At 43.8% G+C, this 19,515-nt stretch overlaps 1 protein-coding gene across 1 annotated transcript in view; it reads left to right on the top strand.

Annotated features, from left to right (window-relative positions):
* The window catches only part of RAI2 (retinoic acid induced 2), a 44,214-nt gene extending 36,796 nt beyond the window's left edge, over positions 1 to 7,418 (top strand). Inside the window, exon 2 of the mRNA XM_084226479.1 lies at positions 5,098 to 7,418. Coding sequence (XP_084082605.1) covers positions 5,203 to 6,873 — 1,671 coding nt within the window. The 5' untranslated portion in view covers positions 5,098 to 5,202 and the 3' untranslated portion in view covers positions 6,874 to 7,418. The remainder of the gene's footprint in view (positions 1 to 5,097) is intronic.
* Positions 7,419 to 19,515: the final 12,097 nt, after the last annotated feature.

Raw genomic sequence — 19,515 nt, 5'->3', positions numbered from 1 at the left:
GAAAGGATCCACAAATGCAGCAGTGCAAAGTAAACCTGTTGCATGATTTGCATTGGAGCGTTATTTCTCTAGCATCTTCTGAAGTTGTCTGGTGAGGTGCTTATTTTAACTGCCCCTTGGCAGCATTCAGCTTATCCTCCACAGTGTAGCTTCTGTAGAGTAAAAAGTACCATGAGGCAGTGCATATGTGGAGGGTGAGCAGAAGATGTGCAGAGGGATGGGCAGCAAAGGCTGTGGGTGTAACTTCCATACTGGCAATGATACCCTAGTGTAGTCCTCCCTTCTCTCTCGCTGGTGCCAGAGTGAATCCTGTCCATCCTTCCAATGCCTTTCTCTCTTGCCCACCATTGATTTTGAGTGGTACCTCCTAAATCCTACCAGGGAGTTAGTTGTTGGGTGCTTGAGTCAAGGGACTGAGGTGGAAGGGAGCAGAGCTAAACTGGGATGTTCCCTAGGTGCCCCTTAGAGGAGGCAGAGAAGTGCATGCCCACTGACTCCCTTTTTGTGATGACCTAGCAGTGGTCATTGAGTCCCTTTTTCAGAGGCAGTGGGACTGTGTTTGGGGTCCAGCTGTGAGCTGGCAAGAGGATGAAGGCCAGCTTGCTTTAAGAAACACCCTGTGGGTCTCTTCTGCTCTGCCTGCAGAGACCTTGGAGGCATTCACCATCTGCAAGAAGAAGGGGGACTGGCCCCACTGGCCTCATGGTGCCTCTGCACCCAACTGACATGTGTGGTGTATTAAAAACAGCACCACAAATGGTGCAGCACAAGGGGGAAGGCAAGCTCACTACCAGCTTTGAGTTGATTACTCCTTTGCCCTTTCATGCTTGAGGATTACACTACGAGAAGCATACACGGGGTAACCAGGATTCTCAGTCCCAGGTGCCTAAATGAATAGGTGAATCAGAGGGAAATGTGAGAGGCAAACACTGCTGAAATAATTTATGGGTTCCACATGTGGGAGATCCCACCTGTGTGTTATTTGTGTAGTAGTAGTTCCCTGTATTTGGTGTATGAAAGCTCACTTTATTCAAATACATTTTTTCTAACAAAACACCAACAATAATATGGTAAAGCCTTTGTTTATGGCTGAAATTATAGAGACCAAAGAAGCATGGAAGATGATTTGTAGTTGGTTGGATCAGTGACATCAAGCAGCGAGTTTTGGGAAAACACTGAAGTTCATATCTGACCATAATTTTGTCCCCAAGCAGCTCGATTAAGTCAAGATTTTTAATTTTCTGTTACTGTGTTTATACTCAAGGGAAGCCCTATTTTTCCAGGAGATACTGAGCTAGGCATCCCACAAAGGGAGCATATAATCCTTTCCCATGGTGTGCACAGTATATTTTGAGTTCTGTGTAGATAGGAGGTACAAGCCATGGTACAGATGAGCAGGCAGAGCTCAGGGAGAGCTGTGCTGCAGCCCCACAGGAAGGCACACAGCAGCCCTGAGAAAATTCTTGCACAGCCATCAGCAGGAGATAAAAAAAATAAGCTGGAGTTATCACTACCCTTCCAAAGCATTTGTGTATAGCTAAGATACCATTTCCTGTACAGTCACACACATCATTGCATAGTGCCATGAACTTCGCTTTTATCAGCACCCTGATGGGAAAGCTCGGGTTATTTACAGTAGGGCTTGTTTCAGTGTTCCAAGCTTCTTTTCAGTTAAAACAAACAGCAAATTAAATATAAAAAAGATAAGTAGGGAAAGTGAAATTGATTGTCCAGGACTGAGGTATGATAGGCAGAGGAAACTTAAGGCATTTCCTGTAGATTACATTACCTTCTTTTATGTATATTAAATACATGAAACTTTTTTTTAAAACTGGATAACTGAATAATTTATGTGTAGTGAAGCAGCAATTTTAAAAGACCCAAAACCCCCCAAACCCCAGCACATGCTTCAGGTTGATTTTTTATTACAGAAGTATAGTATAGCTATCACTGTTAGTACCAATACTGAAAATTTGCTTCTGTTTCATTCACTTCTATGACAGTTTAGGGTTTTGTATGGTGTATGCTGTGTACATAGTATATAAAAAAAGGAGTCCAGGAACTACAAAACACCTTTGGACAACTTTAGTCTGTCTCTTGATCTCAGATCTTAAAAGTTTCCTCATTTGAGGCTTGGAGACTTGTATCCTTTTCTCTCTGCCTGCTTACTGACCTTGATAAAAGATTTTTAGTCTAACACGTGTTTAGCAGCCCTGGGATTCCCTCCCAAATGAAACTAAAAATAGCTTTACAGGGAGCAGGATCAAGTTGTGCTGGACTCCACTGTACCTGGCAGCCAGCTACTGCTGAATTGCAGGCTGTGGGCAGGATCAGGAAATATTTTTAAGTATGTATATATATTTTTATATATGTTAATTTTTTTTTCTGTAGTGATGACATGCTCTAGAAGCAGGTGTACTGGAAGTACAGAAAGGTACACTTCTATGTAGGAAAAGTGAGGGGGTGAAAAACCCATCCCAAACCCATAAACCTGGGCCAAGGGCTGCACCTCACCTTTTTTGTGTCCTTCCTCTCACAGAGAGGGGCCCTCCCAGAGGTAGTGGCCTGGCTCCCAAAAATGTATATTTACAGATCCCAGGCACATATAGGATTCAGTGTGGAAAACAATATTTGACTGTGCTTTGAAAAAAAGCAGCCAAGCTTACAAGCTTTTCTCCATGGTTTCTCAGGGTGATAGATGAGCTCCTCTTCCTCTCATCTCGGTATTTCCTCTGCCTCCAGCCCTGTCACCTTTTAAAGCAGCAGTGGGGGAATTTTATTATGTTTTATACTTTCATCTACAGTGGTGATCTGTCTCCATGGGTCCCTACAGCATGCTAATCCCTCAAGTCTCTTACACAGCATAATTTTCATCTTAATTTTTCTGTTTCTCAGTGTTTAATGGTTTTGCCAGGGGAACAGGGGGTCATTTCCTGTCCACACCAGATCATTAATTCTCTATGAAAACACTGCAATCTCACACTTCTCAAGCAAACAGAAACATTGGGAAGAGGCGATGTCATGTGCAGAACACTCAGCTGTGCTGCAGCAGCTGGAGGAGCAAAGATGCTGGTGTGCACTGCAGACACCAAAATGGTCATTTGAAAAACAGGGAGGGAGAGATTATGTAAGAGCAGAGAAAATGGCTTTTTAATTCCGTAACAGAAATGACGATGTCTGTTTTTTTCAGCTTAATCTGCTGAGCTGTCTCATCATAGTCTTTATTTTTATAAACAATTATTTATCTTTTTTTTTTCCCAAAACAACACTGGTCCAATAGTTTTCTTACTGATATTTGTCACTTTCTGAATAAGCAATTTGATTTTTGCTCCTGTTTTCAGTGCTTGGGTATCTCTGCCTTCCTGTAATCTCTCAGCCAAAGGTGGAAAAAAGGAAACAAACAAACAAATAAAACACCCCAGCCTTATATTTGTGAATATTTTCTGCAGAACATTTCATGAGATGGGAAAAATCCAGAATTACTCTCCTTAAGCCAGCAGCAGGAGGGGGACATAAATGACTCATGTGTTTACTTTTAAAAATCTTTTTTAAGAACTCAGATGTGCTTGATAAATTATTAGCATTTCACCCAACCAGCCTGTGTTATCAGCTCCTGGCATTTCTGTAGGTAGTCCTGTGCTTGCTGCAGTATCTCACTGCCAAATCCAAGGACTCACAGGTGTCAGGAAAGATTTAGTAGATTTCCCACTTCCTTGCCTTGGACATTTTTTAGCCTCTGTTTGTGGGTTTTTGGTTTTTCCCCCCTTTTTCTTGACCTCTTTGCAGGTTTGTTGGTCTTACAAACATCTGTGCCAGCAAACAATTTCTGTAAGTGCCAGCACCAGGGAGTTCTTTACATGCTCTCAGGCACATCCCCAGGCTGGGACCCTTCACCCAGACAATTTGAGTTTCAGATGGGGCTGCCCTCCCTGCCATCTCTTGGCATCCCAGTACCACTGTGTCTGCAGGACATAGGGAAGTGCCTTGCTCCCATGTCCTGGGTACTGGGCAGTGGGGATGGCACATCATTTGCTCCTGGGGAGTAGGATTCAGCTGTATGCTGGTGAAAAATGTACATTTGGGGTGTGCTGGTGCTTCCCCATGGTAACAGAGTTGAAAGTGGACAAGTTTCCATGGTGATTATTACTACGGCAGGATTCTCTTCACTCTTCGGGAGAGGCATGGGCAGCACCAGGCTAAGTAGTCAGGCATCAGCCAAAGTCTGCTGGCAGCAGCTCACAGGGCAGAAATTCTTTATCCTTCGAAAGAAATGGATGCATAGTGCCATTAATTTGCTGATTTTTTGGGAATTTTTTTCCCCAAGGCAGGGAAGTTTTGATCTTCAGGGGAAACAGGCTGTATATTACACCACAATCATGAACAGAAACCATCCCTGCCCTTTTTTAATTGCCATTTGCTTGGTTGATATGAAGAATTGGGCTGTCAAACTGGATTTTAAGTTGTTTTCATTTTTTTCCCCTCCAAGTCTTTAATGGGCCTGGTTCACATTGCTGTCTCTTGACTAGCTCTGTGGCAGGATAAACACTGGAATTTTGGTTGGTTTTGCTTTGCCATTGCATGGCTGTGCTCCTTTCTGATCCTGCATACAGCAGTTTCAGGAAGAAAAAGGGACAAGTATTGAAGGGCAATGAAGTACCCTTCACGAATAGTTGAATATTTCTTGGCTGCAATATTTTTAGAAATGTTTGTTTTGGGGCTTCTGTTGAGTTAAAACAACACGCTGTCACTCAACTCTGATGTGCATTGTCATTATGTGAAGCTGTGTTTAAAAATGTGGAATGGGCATCCTGAGTCCTTGTTTCAGGCTGTACTGAGAGGGTTTTTTGGATGCAGGCAGTCCTTAAGGCCATGTTTACAGCTAAATATAAGTTTCTCAAAATGTTTCGCACAACACTCAGGGCTGTATGTATATCCCGCATCTCTGTATATATAGTACACGGTATTATGGAGCCGTTAGCTTGAAGTGTGGAAACGTTTAACGGCTTTTCTTTGGTGACGGGGTCTTTAAAGGCAATTGCAAATATTATGTTAGGGAAGAGATTTATGTGGTGCCTAAAATATGCTTCTGGCTTGCAGGCCAAATTATGTCGGTGCTGATGCTCCTGGCAGCGTGGAGCCGCCGCGGGTCCCACTGACAGCGATGTAGAGGTGGTGCTGGCGGAGCCCAAGAAGCCCTGCGACATGGAGGAGCTGTACAAGGATGCCCCCAACCTGCCTATGGATGTCACCAACTCACCCTCGGCGATGGCCAACAACAAGCTGGAAAATGGGGTGGCTCAGCTGATCACAGCAGAGGCTTGGAACATCAACTCGGCCGACCTGATGAAGAAAGCCCTTTCCCCGCTGGTGACAGTCCCTGCGCCCTCCATCCTGACGCCACCGGCCGAGTCGCAGAGCGGGGTGGCCCTGAAGGTGGCGGCCACCGTGCTGCAGCCCATCTGCCTGGGGGACAGCCCCGTGGTCCTGCCCATCCACCTGCAGGTCGCCGGCAGCGCAGCCCCACAGATGCCAGCCACCAATGCCGCCACCCCCTACGTGATGACGACCCAGGGCCCCGTCCCGCTGCCCGTCCTCCTGGAGCAGCACGTCTTCCAGCACCTGAACTCGCCCCTGGTGCTGCCCCCGGGCGCTGCCTGCCCCGCCAGCCCCCTGCACGCCGGCCTCTTCCCCGGCACCGCCACCCCCGTTGGGCAGCCCCAGCTCCTGGACCCCAAGCCCTCCGGCCAGGCGCAGGAGCCCGTCCTGCCCCCGGTCTTTCAGACGCCGGGATTCGCCGCCGTCCTTCAGGACCTGTTTCCCTCGCAGGGCGCCCTGGGCTCAGCCCCCTGTCAGCCGGCCCCCGACTACGCCACCCTCCCACCGCAGGCCTTCAGCTCGCCCCTCTCCCCGCTGGTGCCCCCTGCCACGCTGCTGGTGCCCTACCCCGTCATCGTGCCCCTGCCCGTCCCCATCCCTATCCCCATCCCTGTCCCCATCCCTGTGCCCCACGGCGCCGAGGCCAAAGCGGCCCCCGACCCACCCAAGCCTCCACTCTTCACCCCCCACTCCTGCAAGGGCACCCAGACTCCCCTGGAGAAGGAGGAGACGAAGCCCTTCGAGCTCCTCCACCCGCGGGAGTTTCCCCAGCTGAGCCGTCACACTGTCATCAAGATGGGCGGTGAGAACGAGGCCTTGGACCTCTCCATGAAAGGGCCGCCCGCGCTTCGGGCCAGCGAGGCGGTGCCGCCTCCGCCGCCGCCGCCCGAGGACGGGGCTCTGGACCTGTCCCTCGCCTCCTGTCGCAAGCCGGGGGGGCCGCACGGGGAGGCGGCCGGCTCCGGCCCCGCCACCACCGCCGAGGTCGGTGCCCACCCCGCCCCGGACAAGCTCCCCGGGCCAGCCGCCCCCTTCGGCCCCTGCAAGCCCCCGGAGGCGGCGGGCAAGGCGGAGGGCAGGGCCGCGGGCGGCGGCGCCGCTGAGCTGCTGCGGCAGCCGCAGAAGTGGCTGGTGGAACAGGCGGGCAGGGCGGGCTGCGAGCCCAAGGCCGGCAACAACATCGAGATCGTCAGCACCTCGCAGACAGCCAAAGTCATCGTCTCCGTCAAGGATGCCGTGCCCACCATCTTCTGCGGCAAGATCAAGGGCCTGTCGGGGGTTTCCACCAAAAACTTTTCCTTCAAAAGGGACCTGCCCCAGGACTCGGTGCTGCAGTGCTACGATGTGAAGAGCCCGCCCGAGCCCCGGGACAGCGCCGAGGCGCTCAGGAAACCCGTCAAAAACAGGAGCGTAAAGCTAAAGAAAATGAACTCGCCGGAGATACATATTCTTCCAATCAAGAAGCAACGGCTGGCTGCCTTTTTTCCAAGAAAGTAAATTATGGGTTTTTAGAATTTTAAGATTATTATGAGAAGAAGAAGAAAAAGTAATAAAAAAAAAGATGCACTCGGTTTTAAACTCATTTAAAACTTTAAACTATCTTTGTAAGTTATTTTTGGGGGAAGAGGGAGAGGATTGGATGTAGAGGCCCTATAAGCTGGGTTGGTTTGGTTTTTTCTTTTGTTTTTTTGGTTTCTTTTTTTTTTTTGGTTACCAAATTTTGACTTTTCATGGGAAACTGAATAAAAAGCAACCTATTTTTCAAGCAGATTGCACATTTTTCAGCTTTAATGGAGTAATGGATGAGTCAGAGGGGTAAGAGCTATTTTCACTGCCATAAAGTGCTTTGATGATGTAACTCTTCATAACAGTCGGAATGGAAATTTCAAAATAAATGTTTGTACGTGCTAATTGGTTGCGGCATTCTTCTCTCATTTCCGAATCACTTTCAGTCTACAAAGGTCACGAAAAATGTCTGTAAGTTGTAAAGCACCGCAACTGACTTGTGATGAGCCTAAAATGTTAAAAAAAATAGCAGGCTAAGAAAATTTATCTTGTCCTGCAGCAGTATCGAAGAGCATGTCAAAACAGCTGCTAATGATACACCCAATGAGCTACCAGAGGAGTGAGAGGCAGTGCACACCTAAGACAGGTGCACTGGTGCACACCTAAGACAGGTTCACTGTGAGACACCCATAGCAAACCATCTTAAGTAATGTTATCAGTCATTTAAAATAGAAAAGCCTAAAAGTCAAGGGAATTCAGTTGCCAGGGGGCAGGAGGGGAAAAAAGAATCACATAATTTTTCCCAGCCTGACTACAGCTCTATGAAAAAGTTGTTTATTGTTAGTTTTCTACGTTTCTTTGATTGCTGAAATCAATGCACATAAAAGAACAGAGCTGTGTAACTTTTATCACTCGGCAGTGTACAAAGCTGCCCACGTCAATGCAGAAATGTGAATGTACAATTAAAATAAAGTTCTGCTAGGTTACAGTTTTGCACTTGTCTGTGGAAATGAGCTGGAGGTGAATTACTGTCTGTCAGCTTCAAAGTTCACACAGCTCACTGGCAAAAACAGATCCTGACAGAAGGACAAACGGGATAGCAGGAGAACAGTTTTTGGAGGGCGCTGCGTTTTTTGTGGCTATACCCGTAGAAAACTTTTGTTACAATTTCAAATTAAGTGTTCCTGACAGGGCACCAGGACTAAGTAAAAAAAGCCATTGTAAAGCCATTAGCTGGATGCTGTCACACACTAACTGTGCCTGCCTTTGCCTAGCTGCCACCAGCCTATTTCTAAGACTCCTCTTGGACGCTTTGGGAAGGTTTTTGCAGTAGTTCACACAATGAGAAGTTGCTCAAAGGAGCAGCTTCAGTGCCTCAAGTCTACTCACACCCATAGGCACCAGTATCATGCCAAAATTTGCTGCAAGTTTTGATAGCAGCAGACACCAGTTCAGTATTTGGAAAATGAATCTGCACTATGAGGTTAGGAAGGGCATTATGTTTCTCTTGTCCTTGGCTGAAGGATCACTGCATTCTTGCTTAATACAGAAATGGAAGACTTTCACATAGGGATAGCATCTGTTCTGTCAAACTCTTGCTTTTTAAGTATTTTAAGGCCTTTTATTTTTCCCTGAGGTGGCAGAACTGACAATGTTCAGAAGAGCGTAAAGTGTTGATGGATTCATTAATGTTTAGTCATCTGACTGTATTTTTTTTAAATATCTTTTTTTCTAATTGAAAATACTCAGCTACTTCACTTTTCTCCTTCCAAGAAACTGCTAATGAAATATGTCATCTGTTTATTGCAGTACAGAGGCTGAGGATTTCAATGTCCCTTGGGATGGCCATCCCAGTTGTCACTGTCCGCTTCTATCTCAGCCTGCCCATTCTAGAGTGTCAAAAAAACCTTCTGATAATGTGAATTTTCCCCAGGGCTATACCACAGTAAAATAAGGCAGTCACTGAATTGGCTGCTGTCATTTTTATTTTGCAGTTGACAGAAGCAAGTTCAAAAGAAATTTTTTTTTTAAAGAAGTGTTTCACACTGGTGGTGGCATCTGCTGCACCAAGTTCTCCAGTCCTTGCTGTCCTTGTGTCAGTCATTCCCCACAGCATCCTCAGCAGGCAGAGAGGGCATCCATCCACTGCTGCCCCTCCTGCTGGCCACAGGATAGCTGGGACAGGCAGAGATTGTTGGTGGCACTGGCTGCAGGGGCTTAGCTTTTCCCTCCTCTCCTTCAGAGGCATTTTCTGGGAGCATCAATGCTGAGGGTACCTCCCAGCCCACTCTGCACACACAGAGGTCTGGTTTAACTGAATTGAACCACAGGCTCCAGAAACCCTGACAACAAATTAGGCTAAATCAGGTTTATAACATTATAAACCCATACGAGTACTGTCAAGACACCCAATGCCTGGGGACAACAAATTGAGTTTAAAGCCAACTGGTGCTGGTTGTAACAGTAGACCAGACCAGCAGCCATGTCACTGCATCTTGCCCCTTGGAGGAGTAACTGCAACCTTTTCCTTCTGAAGCAGGGCTGAGGAAAACCAGAGCAGGCTCCAATTATCCCAACATCCCTCTCTGTCAGCCCAGGACAGCCCCCCTGACTTTACAGGGCCAGGATGGGCAGGCTCCCTGGCACTGCTGGTTGCCACCAACATCCCCAGAGCCTGTGATACAGGCTGGAGCCCCTCCCCTAGAAATGGATAAGCAGAGCAGAAGGGGCTCACCCACCCCACTGCCTGGCTTTTCCATTGCCTTAACTGCAGGGGCAGAGGGAGTTGTCTCAATGGCATCTTCCCAGGAAGGCTTAGGACAGCTGGCACTCCCTTACCCTGCTGCCGTTTTGTGCAACCCCAAGCTTCAAGGCTGTGCCATGGGAAGAGAAGCCACACACTGGCACCTCTCCTGCTGCTGAACTCTGTTCAGCAAATGATGCTAAGTAGGGACCACTTGCCTCCCACCACCCTCGTGTATGAAGCACAAGTCCTACATCCCATCAGCATGGGGGAGAAGCGGCCATAGAACAAAGTGCTTAATTACACCAAGATTGAGCACTTTCACCTCCTCCTCCTCGCCTCTAGCAGCAATTACAGATTTTGTATATTGGGCCATTAATTTTCTACAGGGCTACATTTTAACTGCTGCTGAAACTTCTGTATGAGGAGAAGAACATGGGGCTGCACTCATGATATATGGAGCTTCCATTTCTGGTGGCTGTTAATGGAGACATTAATACCTCTAGTGAAGTTGAAGGGAAAGTCATTAAGCTGTAATGGTAGGAGGAAGACATTTTACAGTGATGAGTGTATGCAAGAGGTAAAAGAGGGAGAGAGGAGCCATGCCCTCAGGGGCACCCCTTGTCAGCTCCAGTCTCCATGTGACTTGGACTTTAGGTGTGGGGTCTTATTAGGGAGTGAGTGAGAGGGCAGAAGTTTGCAGGGTTGTGTTACCTTTCCTGCTGCTCTCTTCCCCCTGTCAGGAAGGGACTTTGCAGAAACCCAGAAACTAAATCCAAGGCAGGCAGAAGGGCTGCACATCTCAGATGAAAGCCATGGGACAGGGCAGGCTCGGGGGCAGGAGTGCTCAGATGTTCCAGCTTTCCTACACAGGGACAGCCTTTTCCCAGTGCTGCCTGAAACACAGCTTCAGGACCAGGGCTGCACACCTAAGGCTTCCACACATGGAGTTAGCTGTTAGCAAAATAAATTAATCCAAAAGAAGAATGAGCAGCTTCTCAGGCAGGGAGCTTACCTGGACTGGGCAGTTTCTAGGTTGGGAGGACACCAAACAGTCAGGTAAGGCACAGACAACTGTAAGTGCAAGGAAAAGGTGGAGAATAGGAAAGCAGGAAAGGTGGAGAGGAAAGCAGGCAATGGAAGCTGAGACAAGATCCAATCCTGTTAGTATTGCACCTTTATTGAAGTTAGCAAGCAGCGAGACAGAGAATGAAAGGGAGAAGCAAAATGATGGCCTTTGGCTGTGAGCTGCTGACAGAGAGAAAAAAAAAGGGTGTCAGCTTCAAAGACACAGCTCAGGCCACTCAGTGAGAGTGGGGAGAAAAGCAGGCTCTGAGCCCAGAGAGGGCCATGCTTTCTTGGGCTGAAGGCAGCCAAAAAGTGAGGGCTGGGGGAGACCATGTATATCAAACCACACATGCAGCGCACACATGCAGTGCAACCTCCTGCTCCTCCTGCCCTGACAGCAGGGGACAAGGGGCAGCAAAACCATCCCAGCAGAAATGTGAAGGGAAGCAGAAGGGCAAAGGTAGCTGGTTTTGCCTTTCCCATGCCTGAGGGAATGTGTGTGACCTATATTCTCCTACCACCCACACTCCTATCTGCTATAAAATTGATATGCCACGATGTCTCACGATCACTGCTCACTTTTAAACCACTTCTACCCATTTTCTGCTCAGGCCTCCCAGAGCACTGGGAATATTACACTACCTTGCACATCCCTGCAGCGGTTTGACCCATAGGGGCTCAAGAATCAGCTTCACACACATGCATATGAAAGGTTTAAGGGAAATCATTTGGCAGAGAAGTGGCTGCTGACCATGGAAGGGAATGAATCAGAGAAGTCTGTGCCCCTTCACTTGCACAGAGGCAACTTGGGACTGTGATCCGACAACAGTAAGTGACTTGTTAACAGTTCTCATGAAGAATATTAGACAATGAAAACAGCATAAAACAACATTGCATAATATCCTGGTGCCAGATGTTTTAGTTTGTTTTTGTGCTCAAGTTTATAAAAACATGTTGAAGGGCTCAGTCAAGGACCTTGCTTTCCTCTGGGGTCTGTTCCTGCCTTCCCAAAGGCAAACAGCCTGACACAGTGACATTAATAATGTGAATTTGTGCAATTTGCTTTTTTCACTCACCTTTCACTTTTTTTTTCCCAATGCTTCCTCCTCCTCCTATTTAAAGTTGCATTTTTCTTAGACTATACTACATACCCCTAATGCTGAAGTTTTCAATTCAGAGTACTCTGGGGCAGTATGACACACACAAGCAAATCCTCTAATTTTAGTGTGGAAAACCTATTTTCCACAGTTGTTAAAATCATGGTATTGCAATCCTGTTAGGAAAATCTGTTTTGTTGTTGAACCATCTGAAACATTTCTTCATGTTTGAGTAGAAATATTACTAATCACTAAAATATTTAGTACTGCTTTGTGCCCATATACCCCAAGCTCTCTTAGAATAATACCATAATATCCCAGTACTGAAATGATTAGGATTCTTCCAAACTAAGATATGAAAATTAAAAGAGCAAACAGCAGGGTACAGTCTAATCAAGCATCTGGAAGGAATGACTATTTCTACTTTTTTCCAAGTGGAACATCATTTTTTCACTGTTTGGAAGTGTGTTTCCAGTGAAAAGCTGGTAACAGACACATTGCATCCCTGCATCACCCTGTGTCCCCCCCGCTTGCTCTGGGATTACTAATGTTCCTTAGGCCACAGCTGTTTCAAAACGGTCACATTTTTTGCATTGCTTCAATATCATCCTTCCCACCACATCCTCATCAACGGAGTACCCATCTTTCTTTGCTTAGGAACAAAGTTAGGCCATTATTTGTCCCAGACTGGCGTCTCACAGACCAAGGATAGTCCACTGGACACAAAACAAAGAGGTGCTTCTTTGTGGAGCTTATGTACCCAGTGAAACCCCTAGAAGTACCACCAATAAGCATGGGAAAGCTATTGATTCTTGAGCTTTCTGACACACAAGTAATTTCTCGCTTATGGAGGAATAAAACCCCAACCCAACCTTACCTGCATTCAAAGTTATAAAGGTAACAAGTAGATTTTTTTTTTTTTAAACAAATGTTTCAAAACAAGTCTTTTTTCAGCCCACAGAGCACAATCCAGCATAAGAGAGCATGTACCTACCCTTCAGGGACCCTCCACAGCTCAGCCATGATGGCACAAAGCCACCACACTCAACCTTACAGCCCAGTGATGCATATGCCACACTCACCTAGAACCACCTGTAGTTGTGTACACGGGGGTCAGAGTGGAGTTTAAAGACACCAACAAAATATTTAAGTGCTTGCTGTCTGCTTTTTGCCACAGCATTCTGTGCAACAACAAAGATCTAAGAAAGCACAAAAAATCTCTATGGATAGATTTGTGGCTAGATATTCAGAACAGCTGGACTTTAAAGTCAGACCTTTTGTGTGGTAGAACATGGGGCCTGGCCAACATTGCTTGGTTACTGTAATGTGCACCTGAACATTTGCTTCTCAATGCCAACTAGGTCTTCCACTGAAGGACTCAAGTAAGAGGATTGTTCCAGCTTACTTGCAATGAAGAGCACTTTAGGTGGGGAATTAGGTAATGTGCTAAAGTTGAAATGGGTATTGAGACTCCCACGATAGAAACTGGCTAATAAAACCAGTAGAGTCAAGAAGTCTCTTAAAGCAGATGTTGGTATTTGGTCAGATCACTCATACCCTCAACCCCCATGGACTAAATTCACAAAGAGTCTGGACAACTGTGATGTCAAGAAATGAAGTTACATTAAGTCAAACCCAAGCCTGTGTTCCCAGGTTTTGGCTCCTCAACGGGTTTGGCTTTAAAAGAAGTCATACCAAGAGTGAGTTGTTAGCAGCATCTAAGAAACAATTTAAGGACAGAGCGTGCATGTCCCAAAAACTGGGATGGGAATTACAAGGAGTCCTCCCTTGTTTTCAGATAAAAGGATGTCAGGATAAGACTTCACATCTCTGACATGGTTAAAAATGTTTATTCCTAACTTTCCCCTTAAAAATCCCAGCTTAACATGAACAGTCAAAGGCACAAGTCATCTGTGAATCTGAAACAGTTTATCTTGATATATCCACCTGGTTTTCTCCTTCCTAATTTTCCATTACTTCATTCTCCATGTATTTTCCTTCCCATGTTTATTGCAAGCAAATCCTATCACTCATCCCAGCCTTGCATTTCTGTTTTCTTTCAAAACATTTAAACTTTCCCCAACCTGTTCATTTCCTGTAGCCAAACACCACCCAGGCAATTATAATTAGTATATTACAGTGAATGCAAAGATGTATGAAAGTAATATGCTCCCTTCTGCTGAGCTGTCCTTTTGAAAACAAATGAACAGCATATAGCAGTCAGGTAAAAAAAAAAAACCCAAAAAACAAAAACCCAGACAAACAACAAACAAAAAAAAAAAAAAAAACAAAACCCCAAACTAAAACAAATCAACCAACTAAAGCTGCCCCCTGTCCCATTACCCACTGAACCTAATAAGCAATTATGTTCCAATATAGCAATTATTAGCAATTATGTTCCACCTCACCCCTAAAGTACAAGCAGAAACCACGGGTAGACTAAATCTGAGCATTTATTTATTAATTTCTCCCTCCCCACAATTTTGCTTATATAAGCACAGGGACTTAAAAAGAAAAGCACTTTGTAGATCGTATCTTGAGTAACATTGTGCAGGTGAGAGGCATCTGTTCATAACAGAGTACCATGCACATCCCCAGGCAAGGGCTGAAATCAGCAGCAATCACTGGTACATCAGAGATAAAGCAAGCAAAAGCTGCAGACTTCTCCCCTTACTTTTCATAATATGCAGGATTAAGCAGCACATGGGAAGATCCTTCCCTCAAAAGGGCCTTCAACAAAAGGAAACATGTTCTGCAGCACTAGTATGGAGAGATGGAAGTTGTGGAAGAGTTCAGACCTGTTTGAAAACCTCACTCTTGGAAAACTAGACAGCATTAGCCCAATTGCTTAGGGAAACAGAGTGCCTCCATAACTACTGAAAAAAACAAAGTATGAGAAAGGGAAAAAAATTCAGTAAAATCATGACCTCTTGCATTTGAACACCAGACTTTCTAAGGTGTACCACCATTCATTACGTTTTTTTCCCACTGCCTTGCCAATTGCCTCAGCATCCGCCTGGGAGGGTAGATGAGTCTGTCTTTCCAGATCTGGACCACAGAGCTGGGACAGCCAACACAGGGTAATGGCAATTGTCATGGTATTTTTGTGGCATATTCATTTTCTTCCAGCTGTCACAAATAGAAAGGAACCATTGGCAGAGAGGGATTCAGCCAGCTTCAAGCTGTACATCTGTTCACGCTTGTCTGTTCAGACAACATGGGATGCAATCTCCCCTTCCCTTGTGCTAGCATCTGCTTGCTTGTGCTGTTTGTCCTCAAAGGCCTTAGATTTTGGAAGCTGGAAATTAAATCTCTGTAGATGAAAATGCTTTCGTGCATTTTAAAAAGAAAATAAGTAGAGATGTGCAGCCTTCCCTGTCAGCGCTAAACAATTCCCCTGCAGTTAATGAAAGCTGAAATAAAACTAGCAGTGGTCCATAAAGCTGTGAGGAGAAGCAGCTTGCACAGGACTCTCAGCATGTACAGCAGGACTGGGAGATTCTGGAGCTGATAGAAGCTAATTCTGATTCAAATGGGACAAATTACAGCTAATCAAAATTATCTGCTAGGACAGGGATGGATGATTATGTAAGCGAGGAATTTAAAAGCCCGCTGGATCACTGTAATGGCATATTTTAAGTACTCACAGGACTCCCATCATCTACCACAGCCACAATAATGAGGATTTATTTAGAACCAACCATCAGAGAACTAAGTAGCAAAATACTTCACCATTAAATAACCCCCAACCCTATCTGCAGTTTTCACACTAAAAAACTAAATATATATACAAGATGTTACGTATACAGTTGCAGACTCACAACACTGAGTTTACAACAGACTCTTCAGATTTTAACAAGTCTCAAAATGGCTCTGCATGACCTTTGAAACAACAGGAACACTGACAGTCGGGGAACACAATCCCAGGATTATGGGCTAGTTAGTAAGCTTTACAGAGTGAAAGATTATAATCAAGGCTTGAAAAAAAGCAGCAATCATTTCGCCACTAAAACGGACATGAAATCAGCTTCTGCCTCCCTGCATCACTCTTACGCAGTTCCAAATGAGCACTTTTTACTCACTCCCACGGTTTTACATGTAATAAAGATAGAGAGGAGGAATATATGACCTTTGAAATTGATCTCAATGAGGTCTCTCTTTTTTCTTTTTTCCTCTTCAAGCCAAGCCAGTGTAAATCTACACAGCCTCAACTCGGCAGAAAGAGCGACAAAAAGATGATGACGCTCATTACTCAGAAGAGGTTCACACCTCTTCATTCATTTTACTCTATTAAGTAACTAGCTGGCCAATCAAAGAAAAAAATACTGCTATCATTCCCTTTTAAAATGTGTTTCTCTCCATGATACTGCATTAAAATAGACAACATTGTATAACTAACAAAAGAAAACTGGGGAAAACTTGGGCCCGTTGCTGAATGAGGTGGGGGACCTCATTACATAGAGCATGGAAAAGGCTGAATTACTGAATAGCAACTTTGCCTCAGTGTACCCGTATTTCAATTCTCTGAATTTCAGCTTAAATTAAAGACTAGCACAAAGAAACTTTTATCTGATTAGGTTAAAAGTTTAAGATTTTAGTCATCCCCACCCAGGGCTCATTTTTCCCCTACAAAAATACCTGAGATACTCAAATTTAGAATTTTTGTATCATGTTCAGGGCTTATATAATCACATCCACAGATTCACATAAAACTGTCAGAGCTCCAGAGAAGGCTAACACCACTTTTTGCAAATTATATCCCTGACTGCAGAGGAAGAGTTTATACCAATATAATGAGTAATAAGATGAACATCTTTGTGCCTGTGTCTACCACCTGAAATAAAAAGTGGTGTATCTTTATGCAAAGCAACAAAAAAGGGGAAGATGCTCCATCCTTCAATCCAACATTGGTAACACGATATTGCTGTCTTTCACCGTCATTCCTACAGATGTGTGAAAAAGTCTTACAATATGTATACTGCCACCCACTACCCTCCAGCCTTCTTCAATTCCACCGCTGCATAGGTGTTCTGCAAAAATAATTTTTAGAGCTGCTAGTCCTCCCAGGCAGCAGCATCTTAATTTCTAATACTCCCACAATGCACTGAGGAGTTATGGCACTGTCTTCCAAGGTGACCAAAAGTCACAGAAGCAGATAAACAGATGAATCCATGTTGATAGAAAGGGAACTTGGAGAAACAGAGAGACTAAATAATATTGTCTTGTATATCAAATACACACCAAAAAGATACTAAGTATGTTCTGAGAGAGATCAGATGCAAAATGCCTCTGGACTACTGGTACTGCCAACTTCCAATTTTCATCAACTGCTAGTGACAGTTGTGCGGTTACCATTAACCCAATCCAAGTTCCTTCTCAGGCACTGGCTGATTGCTGATAACAGTCACTGGAACAAGAGACTCCTGTATCACAGAAATAAGAAAGCCTGAAGTCTACAAAGTTCAAACTTACTGCCATTAACTGCTTTGATTTTAAATACTTCATATCTTTATCTGAACACAGCACAGCCTCTTTCCCTCAGTGGTTATATGAGAATTCTATAAGCTTTAAGTTGGATAATGAGATATACAGAACAAAATAGCTGAATAACTAGCTAAGTTCTTACTTTAAAAGCATAGAACAACCCAAATTCAAGCAGTAATTGCTTCAGATGAACAAGGTTGGAATGATCTTACCCTTTTCATTAAAACCTCCTTATATCAGATGTTTCCATGAACTGTCAAGAACAGCCAAATGCCAGATCAGACAGTCACCCCTGCCTTGCAGAGAACACTCATCCATCCACATGGCATCAAACAGAACAGACAGTTACAACAATGAACAAACTATTTTATTTTTCTTGCTAGATAAGAACATCCCGCTGAAAATAAAGAATAAAAAATATATTCTGTTGTAAGACTCTGAATGCTTGAAACTCACGCAACAGCACACAGAGAAATTCTGGTACAGCAACATCACAGTTATCTTTGTGCACATGGGTACACAGAGAGCCTTGAACAAATATTTATACCCATAATAGTGCCATGTACAAAAGACCAAGCAGAAAATTCAAACATCTTTGTTTTTCTTATGTCAAGGGTAATGTAAAAAAATGAAAATTGTTTTCAGTCAATTATCTTCACTTAAATTGTATGGCATCTTTTTATGCTGAAGTACCCAAATTCAGCATAATAAAGCATAGAAGAAGTAGTTTACAATTCTTCCTATGTATAAACAACATACTGAACATGTGGAGCAGGATGTTTTCATTAATATATAATTTTTGGGGTAACCATATGAAAGTGAAGCCAGTATTTTTCTAACACCAAGAGAAAATACTCTGTTTCTTCAATCAATGCTCTTGACGTTTTCTTACTATAAAGAGCATGCCTGTATTGTATCACCTAAGCATACATGCACCACAAAAGATATGCAAAACAAATCGTACAGATAAACTTTAGTGTCAAATGTCTAATGATGTAATAACAAAAACAATTCTCAGGGCCCAAATGACTTTCTGAATTGAAATTGTATTGCAGTCACTTAAAATAACAAAATACTTGGACTTGTGAGTCACAAAATTCACTGTTTTCTAGCAGTACCTCTGCTGAAATCTGATGAGTATCAGTCTATGGGTAAAGAAAGTCATTTTCAAAAAAGGAATTTGTAAAAAATACATTTATACTATATGCTTTCATATAAAAAGGCATTAAGAAATATAATAAATCCTACCATTTTAGGTCTACACCTTCCCTAACAAACAGTTTTATCACTTGACTATTACATACAGTACATTCAGTTTCCTAAACAGAAAGTATATTTTCTTGTCCCTGATGTATTTTACAACTGGCAGTGACAACAAACTGTTTTATTACCACCACTCATTCTTGCAGCTTATACAAACAGCACCAATTTTACCCAAAAAAAGGTTTATCAGTTACATAGTAGCACTTCCTCACAGGAAATATAAACCCAAAACATTGGAACCAAATGTGTCTTTCCAAATATATATCAGAATATAAGGCTCAGAGTTAAGGGATGAATAACCAGGAGTATTGCATAGTACAGGGATCTTGCCTGTATGAATAAAAACACCTTTTGATTGTTTGTCACCTTCTGACTCCAAGAACAAATTAAACAGGTGCTAATGAAAGTAATACACAACTAAAATTACTGGTAAAAAAACCCCAATAAATTGTACAGTTCTCTCTGGCACAGTGCAAAGTACACATTAAAAAACTGAAAATATATGTACAGTGTGTATGTATATTTTTATATAGTATGTATTTCCCTGACACATACACGTGTACATATAAAAAGCATGAACACATCCATGCCAAACTTAGCAAAAAGATGGAATGTTTAATATGTGGATGCATTGTTCCAGTGAAATCAGTCTGTCTCAGAAATGGCTGTTTATACAGCCAATATGGCCTTCCATGAAACAGAAATATTTACTGCCTGCCTAAACTGACAATATATGATACATTTGTCCTCATAACTTCCCAAAGGACTGATAATCACACTTTATAAAAGCTTATACTTGTATTAAGCCCTCTCTTCTATTACCCTTCCTCTCTTCTGAAAGACCAGAATATTCACTACAGAGATGAAATCTTCTAAGATTTTCTTGCAATATAAAAGTTTACAGCCACCCCTGTAAAAAATATTAACACCTGATGCTGGTTTAATTTATTATTTCCCTTTGGGATTCAGCTGTTTTGG

Source organism: Fringilla coelebs (assembly GCF_963513975.1).
Source record: "Fringilla coelebs genome assembly, chromosome: 2".
NCBI lineage: Eukaryota > Metazoa > Chordata > Aves > Passeriformes > Fringillidae > Fringilla > Fringilla coelebs.
The sequence above is the reverse complement of the archived record's forward strand: the minus strand, read 5'-3'. Positions and strand labels throughout refer to the sequence as shown.